This window comes from Aptenodytes patagonicus, chromosome 3 (assembly GCF_965638725.1).
Source record: "Aptenodytes patagonicus chromosome 3, bAptPat1.pri.cur, whole genome shotgun sequence".
Lineage (NCBI taxonomy): Eukaryota > Metazoa > Chordata > Aves > Sphenisciformes > Spheniscidae > Aptenodytes > Aptenodytes patagonicus.
Genome location: NC_134951.1, coordinates 72,624,974 through 72,637,117, shown reverse-complemented (window position 1 = coordinate 72,637,117; position 12,144 = coordinate 72,624,974). Strand labels below are relative to the sequence as shown.

Here is a 12,144-nt window from a genome sequence, read left to right as displayed (position 1 = left end):
CTTTTGCAAAGGAAAAAAAAATCTTGATGTAATTAGTAACGAAGAATTCTTAATATGCTTAGTAAGCTAACAATTCTGAAAAAACATTACCTCTGAGGGAGAAGTTTGCATGTATGTAGCTCAGTTGTTTAGTAACTGTGGTTGTTTAGTTGACTTTTGCCCACTTTAAGTAATAAGAGGGCTATACATTCTGGGTTTGGTTTTGTGTAAATTTGGTGGTGTTTTCATTCATGTGGCAGTTATGATTCCTCCATGCTGAAGTATATTGTATTGCCAGTACTGTAGTTTATAAGCATGCCCTACATCCTGTGCTGGAAAATTTTACTGGTGGTATATTTTGGGAAGTCAGCAGAAATAGTGTGATTGACTTCAGAGGGACCACGATGGTTTTTTTATGTAGAAGGATGAGGCATAGTCTTAATTTCTTTCCACTGGGGAATTATCTAATTAATTATTCCAGTTATCTTGGAAACTGTGATTTCTAAATCCTTTCTCCTTTTCCTTCCTCTTTCTCAGAAAAGCAACCACCCAACCTCAACTTTCTATTTTCTTTCACATCTGTATTGATTAAAACCAATACTTCTCTGCTGAAGACTTAGTAATTCACAGGGCTTTGCAAGCACGCAAAACCTTTTCTTGTTTCACAGTTACCATCACCTGAAAGGCAGTTGCAGTAAGGAAACCTGGACTTCTAAAATAGCTATAGGTATTTTAATGTACATACATGTTTCTTTTTGGTGTCCAGCAAATGGGCTGGAGAAGCTCATCTGATACTATCTTTTAAATGTGGTGGATTTGCAGGCTAGCAATTGGTAAAGCAATTGGTAAACAGAAGAAGTGCAAACAAAAAAATGACAAGGAAAATGTTGGTTTTCTAGAGAAATGATTGTTTTAGAGACTTGATGCTATTGAACTGGTTGAGAAATGTCTTCAGCCTTGTGGCCTAGATCAGGGATTCTCTCTATCTGGGTTTACTGGTCCAATAATAATAATAATAGACTTAGTAACTGTTTAAGAGAAAATGGCAGCCCTTCACATAGCTATTGATATCTTTGGGCAGTTTAGAAGAGATCAGTGAAGCATCTGCGAGAGCCAGTGTACGTATAGCAACCAGTCCCAGTAGACCACTGGCAGCATGGCTGGAAATCCCAGCTCTGCACATACTACCTACAGTCACGTGTGTTTATATTACTATATGCAATAAGTATGTTGTGTGGGGTGGTATTCCCCCAGGGTGTAACTTTTCCCCTAAACCAAAGGGAATTAGGATGAAAGGTAGCAAGTTTGAAAATCCCCTGGCACCGAGATGGATTTCAAAGCCTGTGGAGTCACAGTCTTTAAAAAAAAATGTTAGTTTTCCTGGCTGTTTAACCTGCTAGAGAAATCACAGTGTTTGCTGTGAATATGGAGCCCTGTCTAACTGCTACTGAAGTTAGTGAAAGGGATTATTAGCATTTTTTTTTGGAGCTCTTTTAACAAAATATTGCACATGAAGTCAAAAGTGAGACTGTCTGTGCCTCTAGAACTGGTTTTAATGGGATGGAGAATCTACCTCACAGTGAGGGCACTGGAGCTCTGGGTGTACTTCTTTATGTACTTGGTACGTAAATCATAGAATCACAGAATGGTTTGGGTTGGAAGGGACCTTAAAGATTATCTAGTTCCAACCCCCCTGCCATGGGCAGGGCCACCTTCCACTAGAGCAGGTTGCTCAAAGCCCCATCCAACCTGGTCTTGAACACTTCCAGGGATGGGGCACCCACAGCTTCTCTGGGCAACCTGTTCCAGTGCCTCACCACCCTCACAGTGAAGAATTTCTTCCTTATACCTAATCTAAATCTACCCTCTTTCAGTTTAAAGCCATTACCCCTTTGTTCTATCACTTCATGCCCTTGTAAAAAGTCCTCTCCAGCTTTCTGTAGGCTCCCTTCAGGTACTGGAAGGCTGCTATAAGGTCTCCCCGGAGCCTTCTCTTCTCCAGGCTGAACAACCCCAACTCTCTCAGCCTTTTTTCACAGGAGAGGTGCTATTGTGTTGTCTCATTTTAGAACAATAATATGAATAATAGTTTCTTGAAAGCATTCTGGGCTTTTCTCTTCAAATTTTAATATATTAGTATAATCATGTTTTTCAAGCTATTCAGAGGTGTCTGGTGTGATTCATATTTTCTGTGCACATGATACTTAACTTGCTTGTCAGATGGGTTATGAACATAGGTATTTACTTGCAGGCACTGAAATGATGAGGCATTAATGAGAAGAACAGGCGCACACTTGGAGATGATTTTTATGGAAGTTTTCATGTGTGTCCTCCAACTAAAAGTAGTTTATCTGTTGCCATAAAAATCAAAATAAGGGGATCAGTAGGGCAGTGTCCTGTTTACTCTGGGTAATCACTAAATCCATTAGTACCTTTCTTCCCTTCCCTGTGGTGGTCTTTGGCTTTTTACACAGAGCGTATCTTCATTACTGTTTTTGTTTAAAATGTACCTGACACTTTCTCTTTTCTCTCACATTTATAGGAAGGTAACTGGAGTAGTTTGGGGGATTTTATTATTCAGGCTCGAATTTCATGTCTTCATTTTCTTTAAACCATCTGATGAAATATCGTCTGACATTCTGATGAAAACTCCAATAACAACACTCAAAGAGAATCTTTTCAGGGAACTTTGCTAGCACTTGCCAGTTTTGCTGCGTACAAATTAAATGTGAATCACAATATACAGTTATTTTTCTTTCTTCCATATCCTCCTAAACTAGAAAACAATCTCTAAACTTGTTACAACAGATCTTCAGTTTGGGTGGTCTTTGAACTGGCTAGAGCAGAGCTCTGCTTTCTGAGAGATTCAGTACTATTTCTTTTTGGGTGTCACTCTTCAGTGTAGGACGGTCTCTGTCTACATCATTAGCAAAATCCTTCTCTTTTGGTAGTAGCCGGTCACTAAGGAATGAAGTGAGTAGGCAGCCAAGAAAGTTAAGGAAGGTCATCTCCATTCTCCTCACCGCTATAATTACTGTTTTGCAGATGGGTGAATTTCCATCTTTGTTTCACAAAGATTTAGTATAAAATAATGAATAACGAATAAACTGTTACTGAATGTGGAGTTCCATAGCATTATCTCATATGATTAAGCTGGTGGGGGAGCCTGTGCAGGAAGGGCTGGTCTTCTGTGTTTTGGGGAGGGGCAGCTGGATAATAAGATTCACTGGCTTTCTTAATTACATCCCTAGCTATAGACATACAGGTGGTACTGCCAATTTCAATCAGATTACTGACACGAACGTAAATTAGGTACACGTGGGTGCACTTTTGTGCTATCAGTGGTATTTGGAATAAGATTTCCTGTCTGTTTTGGTTAGAAATGATGAAAATTCTGTCCTTCCAAAACAAGCAAAAAGATGGCATTTCTTGTAAAAAAAGCTGTCGTTGTCTTGTTGTTTCAGGAAGTTTTCTTAACCATTTTTTAAGTCACTAGGCAGAATGAAGAATAAAGGGTATTGCTAATGGCACATCATTGTTGTTGTACTCTATTATGGTCCCTTTGTTATTTCTTTGAGCTAAAAGTTATGACAGTATCTCTGTAGTGTCCTTTAAAGTAATGGAATTTCTGGGAGAGTGATGTTTTTGGTTCTTCGAGTTCTCTTTAGGAAGTAATGACAATAAAAATCTCCTCCTTGTCCCCAGAAACCGAGTGACTCATTTATCCAGATGGGTACAGTATGAATTGTGTCTGAGAACCAGGGACTGGAATGCAAAGAGTTTGGTGTTGTTTGTAATGTGGTTGAAAAGCTGTTCATATAAAACAGCAGCAGAAGTTTCTTTTAAATCCACAGAGTTCTCTACATCAGCTTGCAGGGACACTTTCCATCTGGGAAGAAGATGTTGCGTAGGGGAAAATTTCTGAATTTTTACTGCTATAGATAGTGAATTGTGTCAGTGAGGAGCTCATGTTTCTATATGGTATAAAAACTGTTACTAAATCCAAGCAGTTTTAGAGGCTTAAGCACCGAGAGAAGGCCCTCCTCCCTGTGCATCTTTTCTTTTGTGCTACCTTAAAAAGTGCCAAGTGGAAAACTGGTATTTTGTTATCAGTCGAGCTGTGCAGGAAGTTTCTTCCATCCTTCCTCTAGGTCCTTGAAGTATTGCTACTTCAAGTTGATACGGTGTCATTTCTGGCACTGCTTTCCACCATTCGCATACTGGTTTGGGGTTTATTACACTGAGCTCTTCTTACTTTGTACAGAACAGGTATTTGAAAATGAGACAGTCCTTCCCCAGCCCCCCAAAAGACACTGCACTGTACTATAAGAAGGGTGAGGAGCCAGGGACCATCCCTGAGCAACACTGCTGGCGCTGCTTTTGCTGGGACTGTCGGGACCCTGCCTTTTACAGTCTGCAAACCCTAGGCATGTTCTGGTGGAGGTGCCACTAGAAATGTTACCTGCAGAGAGGACTGTATGGCACGTAGGAACTATGGATCCCCATGTCACCTGCTGGAAACCACTGGTCTGTATTGTCTGGTCTCAATGTACTTACCCCTTGCCTTTCCCAAGCTCCCACTTCAGAGTTTACCTATAGAAAACCTAGCAGGGTTATTGAATTAACAGAGACCTGCTTTCGAGCATCTTCCTTTAGCTCATATGTTTGTGTGATTTAAAATGTAATTAATTTACAATTGTTTCGTAGTGTCTGAATAGATTTTTCACTAACCTGGAGGAGAATTGGCTATTTATGTTCTGAAAATGATCATTACTGCTAAAGTCCTGCCAAAAGTACCGTGGTGATGTTCCTTTGTATGTTAACTCTTAAAAACTCATTCCTGAACTAAGTCTCTGATGCAAAAGCTCGTCCCCTCACTTAGCATTCCCTGCATAATTACTGTCTTGTCCCTGCACCAGGCTTCCTTGCATGAATTCTCCTGGTGGCCCAGGCTAAATAATTCATGGCCCTAATTCTTAAGACTTCCCACATTTTACTCCTTTCTATCTCTCTGACACAGCCTCCTTTTTCTCTCTACCTTACAGGGATCCTATTAGCCTGAATACATTTATTTGGGTAGCCCCTCCTTGCCTTTCTCCCCGGTGCTCTTATACGACCACTAAACCCAGAAGTCCTTGCCTAGCGTTTGCCTGTACTGAGAATGACATCCTCCCTTTCCTCTAGGAAAAGCCTTTAATGCTCTTCGTAGAAATTAACATGGAGGTTTTGAAGCAGTGACTGAGAGAGCATGGTTTTGGATGCCCCGGGTGCTGTAGCCAGCAGTGCAGGCAAGCGCAACAGCTGAGCAGGTCATACGAGGAGTGTTTCACGTGTGCTCGCTTGTTTTGGCGTGCCTCACGTCAGGCCATATCTTATCTCTTTGCGGACTCGCTTCATGCTGCTATTGGCCTTTGTCACCCATTCCTGCTCTCACAGCAGTCTGGTGCATCCACTTTTTCCTCTTTGCTTTCGAGCATATTTCAAAAGGGCTGTTTTGTCTGTGCATGATGAAGTTAAGTCCTTGAGCCGTTGTTCGGGCAGTCCTCCCACGTGGGGCAGAGATTTGCCTCACACAATAGCAGAATAAGGATTGCAGCAGCTAGTCTGCAGGCTGTAAATTAACTTCATGGACCAGGTCATACTGCACTTTGAAGTTGTTGCTTTTTCATTTGTGTGCTTCCCCCATTTAGTCTTCAAGAATATAAATCTTTAGGAAGAATTATCATAGTTTAAAAGGCTTAGACAAATAGCAGCTGGTATTGGTTCATGGTCTCCAATTGGTTCCAGACATCCCTGGTTTTGATAAGACTACAAGACAATTCCAGAAATTCCCTGCCCACAGCTTTTGCTAATGCCATTAAATGTAACGTTGTGATTACCGATGCTTTTGGAGCCGATTAGCTAGCATCCTGTGTGACTGATAAACACCGTAATTTAATTATTTCTTCAGAATGTCCTCGTGTTGTATCCCACTCCCCCTTCTTAGATTATCTTTATTTTAAAATACAACTTAGTAGAAATGTTTAATGGGGATTTTGAAGAAGGCCTCAGAAACACAAGGATGCCTGTGTTCAGCTTGTGCTCAATGGGGACAGGATGCTCCACTCCAGCAGCGCCCAGAACAAGCCTTGCTCTGTTCCCAAGCTATTCAAAGTTGGCTTGGCTCTGTACCCATGGAGGTGTCATCCCAAAGGGAAAGACTTCACCTGAGCTTGTAGCTTTTGGCTTTGTGAAAAGCTGACATCCATGTTTTCATTCTGGTTGGGTGTTGACACAGAGAAGGAGCTTGTCACAAAACCTCCTATTGGAGTCGTCCCATGCGTAAAGTACTGGCAAGCAGAAGAATGCTCTGTGAGGAGTGTCTGACAGCACGAAGAATGCAAAGTAAAGGGCAATGATCAAATAAACACAAGAAAAAAATGACTATTCTTTCTGAGGCACAAAGGATGCATGTTTTGAATGTCTGTGGTGAGAGATTAGATGAGGCGTCTTCGTTATGTGTATCTCTCTGTCCTTTTTCTCTGGACTTTTGTGAATTGCTCTCATGATAAGCTTTTGTAAATTCTATCTTTTGCTTTTAATAGCCATTCCTTGAAAGGGTTTTTTTTTTAAGTGTACTGTAAATTTTGCATTTGCAGATGTACAAGATGGTATGTTGTCTTCCCTTTATTCACCCTCCCCACCAGATAAGATTACCTCTTACTTCCAAAAGTATAGCCATAACTGATGCCACAGCTTCTGAGCACACGTGTAAGGAAGTCGGAATAGGTAATGTCTCAGTTGTAGTACAAGCCTCAGCACCATTTTGTTAACAGGGCCTTTTTCACCCTTCACCCTTCCATTGCTCACTTCTTAGTTGTTGAAAGTAAGAGGCAAGATTCTTGTTTAGTTCTTGTGATATTTGGCAGCATTATAAGGAAACTGAACTGATTTTGCTTCTAGATGAGCCTGCAGATCATAGTTCACCTGAGATTTTTATTAGATTTATCAGCCTGTTTTCTGAGTCATAAAGGTGCATGTCCCAACCTTGGCTAATCTCAATGTAAGGTGATAATGTCCTGTATGCACAGGGACAGGCAGGGCATGCCGGTGAAAGGTATGAAGTCAATGCACGTTAGAGAAAACGTGATGAACTTTCTCCGCAGCCCTAAACCACCTGTTGGAACAACCAACATGCAGTGATTGGAGCTGACGTTGAAAGATCAGCATTGTCAGGGGATTTTAACGATCTTCAGTACGTGGACTTCGTGTACATTAACCTAATGGACATGCCTTTTCTGCTTTCCCATGTGTGAATGTGCCTACTCTATTAAACACAGCTGCCTTTTTATTTGTACTATTTATTGGTATTAATGTATATTGTACACTGCGGGGCAGATTTTAGCTGCAACTACCAATCTGTAAGTTGGGGAAATGAAAAGCAAAATTTGGCTTTTGTGCAGTGCATAAGAACATGTGTTTGTGTAGATGAGTGTGTATCTACCTAGATCCTTAAAATCTGTCATCTAAGTCTTGATTGAGAACTTTATTTGTCTAGTAAATATTTTAATCTCTACGCTTTCCTAATTTTACATTGAAACTGGATTAAGCTGTCTGTTACATCTGCATGTACCTGTGTTAGATATGGATAAAAATTGCATGAAGGGTGCGTATATGTTCTTGCTTTTGGTCCAGTGATTTGTATTGGGCATATATAGCTCATTTTTGCAGTTTGCCTGAGCATAAGCATGTCTTAACCTTAACGTAAGCATGTCAGACAAAGAACTGCACATGCTGGTGTTGCCAATATTGTCTCCTGTTCACAGATAGAGAGGCCACAGGATGATAGTAAAGAATGAGCAGGACCTGTCAGTGTAGCTACTTCACTTTGCGTAGGCATTAGTGTAGCTATGCAGCTTTGCTTTCAGCCAGCCAGCTATACAATCTAAGCTCATAAAAATGAAGGAAACAAAGCTAATCTCCAAAAAAGAGAGAAAGAGAGAAGGGCGGGGGGGAAGGCTTCGTGAACCACAGGGTTGTGTTTTTATGTAACTGCTTTTGTGGCTATCAAACTACCCGAAGTTCATGGTATGTTCATCTTGTCAGTATGCATTTAAGACCACCAGCTTTGTTTTATTTCAAGCCATCTTTTGGGTTGATGTAACACAATATGACTGAATGTGTTTTGGCAGGGAATAACTAATCTAATCCATATACCACCAGATGAAAGTAATTTACTATGGGTTTGTGGAAGAGCTTGAATTTTCAGTGCCGCCCACAAAGACATTTTTCCCCTTTTAATTGTCCCTTTTTGTATCTAAACAGATCCAGCAATGGGAACAGAATCTGGAAAAATTTAACATGGACCTTTTCCGAATGCGATGTTACCTAGCCAGTTTGCAAGGTGGGGAGCTCCCAAACCCGAAGAGCCTTTTGGCTGCTGCCAGTCGTCCTTCAAAATTGGCACTGGGGCGGCTCGGTATTTTCTCCGTCTCATCCTTCCATGCACTGGTAAGTCCGAATGCACTTTTCATGGGTGCGTTACACAAAACCATCATTAATATTGTACTTAGATGTGGAATTGTGCTGGGATAATACATGGCTGCACCCACATGCATTGGCTCAGACAGCCCTGTTCCCTTCTCACCCTTTCTGCCTGTTCCTTGACTGCAAAAAAAAATGTTCTTCCACAGGCACATACTTTGAAACCATGAGGATATGGCCATGACTTTTTTTTGGTCCCCGAAGACTCCAGAATTGGGTACTTCTGACCTATATCTAAAAAAGAAACAAACCAAAATATTCTTCAGGTGTAGATGAGTCATTGCATTGAAATTTTGTCACTACGATTTCACCTCCACTGAGTTCAGAGTTTAAAGTGTATAGGGGCTAAGTCACTTAGAGTGAAAAGAGCCTCACACTGAAATGCCCAAAAGTGATTCAGGTCCCCCTGGGCTGAGCTGATCTTTTTTGGAGGTCCCAGAGGGCTCTATTTTTCAGAAACAGTTTAATACCCTCCTGAAGAGGAAGTATTTTTAGAATAGGCTAAAACTAGAGAGAATCCAAAATTATAAGTAACTTTTTAAGAACTGGGGCCTGTGTTTGCAAAGAAGAATGAGGGAGATCCTCAGCTCCTGTAAGCTGTTGCCACCCTGTCAGCTTTAAGTGAAGTATGGCTGTAGCAGATTCGCCTCTGCTCTTTAACCTTGGCAGAGAGGGACGGACCACATCTGCTGCGTGAGAAGTCAGTCTGAATAGTAGTCCTGAAAGTCCCATCAGGGAATGTGTTTCTCTCTGCCATTGTTTTTATCTGTGTGGTTTATGTCTTTGCTTGTTAATAACTCAATGCCATAGCACGTTTATCGCCTATGTTTGGCAATTTTGAGGGTCTTTCTTCCTCTAGCAATTTCATATCTGAATGATAGGTTATCATTCTTCTTTGGAGTCTTCTCATTAACTTCTTTTATTGTACAGAGCAATATTTTCTCAGTTCCTCCCTTCCTATGACCTTCTAATTTTGCCCCGTGACAAAAAAATTATACTATCACACCACTGGAATGCCAAAACAAGCATCACTGCTGAGTTTAAAACACTGTCCTTGCATCTTGGCATATTACATTGAGGTGAACTGAAGTAGCTCTCATTTGATGCCTCAAATTGAAATAACTGTCCATGTTTTGCTCTTATGAAAGTGATATAGGAAGGCCTGTCTCTGTGTTTAAATAGATCTGCTCCAGGGATGAAACTGCTCTCAGGAAACGTACCCTATCTCTGTCACAAAGAGTCCGAAATAAGAAGGGTTTATTTTCTTCGCTAAAAGGACTGGACACATTGGCAAGAAAAGGAAAAGAAAAGCGACCTTCCATAACTCAGGTAGATCTTATTTGCTCAGGATAGCATAGAACGGCTTGTTTCTGCTGGGGCTCATCCTGCGAGGTGCTGTTGGTGCACCAACACAGGTGGAGGGTGACGTCTGTCCATGGAATTTGCATTCGCAATTTCAGTAGATGTGGCAGACTTGCAATGGGAACATCACTTGTGAAGAGTATGTATCTAATTTTGGGTTTCTTTGTGAAAAATAAGATCGGTGAATGGGAGGTTTTGACCCAGTAGTTTATTATCAGCAGCACGAGACCATCAGGTTTGAATTTGTAAGAAAACTTGCCTTCTGGCATATCGCAAACTGTTTGGAAGTAGGGTTTCGTTGGAGATAGCCTATATGCACGGTCCTTAACATGGTGTTGTATTGGCTTATGACTGGGACTCTGAAGCACTATTGCAATTTAATGTAGAGTAACACAGGTGAGTCTTCAAGGGAAAAAGAGGAGAAACTGCTGCAAAGACAGCCGTCTTTGGCATGGCCTCTCAAAGCAACACGCCCTGCTTGGAAGTACATTTTAGCCAACAGGAGAAGACTGCTGTCACGCAGGAGGCCAGCTGCAGGTGCAGACAGCTGACTAATAAAGCCCTGCCAGTTTAGACCAGCTGAAGGCTTGGCGCAGGTTTGATGTGGTGGGGCAGGCTGGCCTGGGGAAGAGGGGCTGTGCTCGTGCGTGCCCCCGCTGAAGGGCTGCGTTACTGCTAACGAAGCTACAGCATCTCACAGGGTCATTTTCTCTTTGTGAAACTAATGGCCCGTGCACGCATTTAGTGTAAACCCCACAATTCAGGAGTCTGTATTTCTTAATAAAAACACAATTAAATGTGAAACAAAAGTTCGCTGTCTTCTCCCTGACAAAAAGGTAAGTAACAGTAGAGACACTTCCATGACGGTGAGGCAGAAGGTGTAGAGGTGCACCCACGTGCAGAACATTACTATTTTCACTAGCCTTTGCACTGTCTGCTGTTTCTTCTCCAAAGCAGTATTTTGTGCATTGTTGATTAGGTGACTTTGCTCCTGCTGTTCCCTGGCCCTTGTATTTTGATTTTATTAGTCAAAAATCTATGATAGGCACTTGAAAATCAGCTGTTCTTGCATGTCTGGTAATCTGCTTGTGGAATATTTAAACAAGCCTATCTGTACGCATACTGCAATAGTCCCAGACCTGATGCAACAGATTTAATGCTGCAAAATAACACGTCAGGATTTTCTGGTCTAGTGGTTTGTATTTTTAATAGGTAAATATCTATGTGTTACACTGGGATTAAGCTTCTTTGGGTGACTGTTACGCATTTTAGCATATCAATCGAGATGTGTTTACATGGTGAAATGGAGTAAGAATAAAACTCAAGTCTGTCTTATGAAAGAGGGAACTGAAGGAGAAATATTCTCCAGGTCATCCTTTTTACATCATTTCCCTGTGTTCCCCAGCAGGTGAGGCCGGTCTGCGAGTATTGCACCTCTATTTCTTTATTAATAAGAGTCCTGAGGGAAGGCATGTTATGCTCCTTAGCTCCGTTCCCAGCGGAGCTGATAGCTCGCACTGTCTTAACTGGGTAGTACGTCCTCCCGTATGCTTTATAGCCTGTGAAGGGGATTCTGTGAAGCTCGGGGACGGGGAATCTTGTTTCCGTGGCAAGGAGAGGAGGCTCCTGCTGCCCTCCCCGTGCTTTTCCGAGTGCGGAGGAGGGAGCCCTGGTGCAGGTGGAGGTGCCCCCGGCACGTCCTCACGCTCCTTATTCCAAACCTTGCAACCAGCTGGCCCAAAAAAGTGTTCATTTTCATCCACGACCTAAGGTTCTTGATTTTTTTTTTTTTAATTAAACATCCTACAATAAAATTAAGGAAATGTAAATGCTGAGCGTTGCATATGAATAACACCGACCTATGAGTCATACCCATAACAGTGAGGAATTTTTAAGGGCATGGCTTGCAAACTGACCCATGAACCTAGAAGGTGGCTGAAAAGGGAGCCACGTCCTTGCTCAGACTTGTGTGTATGCACATAATTGTATATCAAAATCAGAATAGGCCTGAGGCTGCCTTTCTTGTCATCTCTTTCAGCCCACTGGGGAATTGGGTTAAGAAGAGAAGTGGAGCTCGCTTCTCTGCTCATTGTGCTGCTATGTCTGTGTCAAACAATAGGTTAAAAATGTCCTGCTTTCTTGGATTTAATTAAAGTTCATTTGACTGGAGCTGGTATGTTTTAATCTGCCGTACCCTAGCTTCAAAATTAGATGGTATATTCTTGAACATCGTTGTGTCAGAGAAGTTTTTAATTTTATCTTAAGTTTAATTTTATGGTA

At 41.6% G+C, this 12,144-nt stretch overlaps 1 protein-coding gene across 1 annotated transcript in view; it reads left to right on the top strand.

The window, feature by feature from the left end:
- TIAM2 (TIAM Rac1 associated GEF 2) overlaps positions 1–12,144 on the top strand; it is a 148,269-nt gene that overhangs the window by 70,130 nt on the left and 65,995 nt on the right. The window contains exons 7-8 of the mRNA XM_076333810.1: positions 8,284–8,469; positions 9,685–9,831. Coding sequence (XP_076189925.1) covers positions 8,284–8,469; positions 9,685–9,831 — 333 coding nt within the window. The remainder of the gene's footprint in view (positions 1–8,283; positions 8,470–9,684; positions 9,832–12,144) is intronic.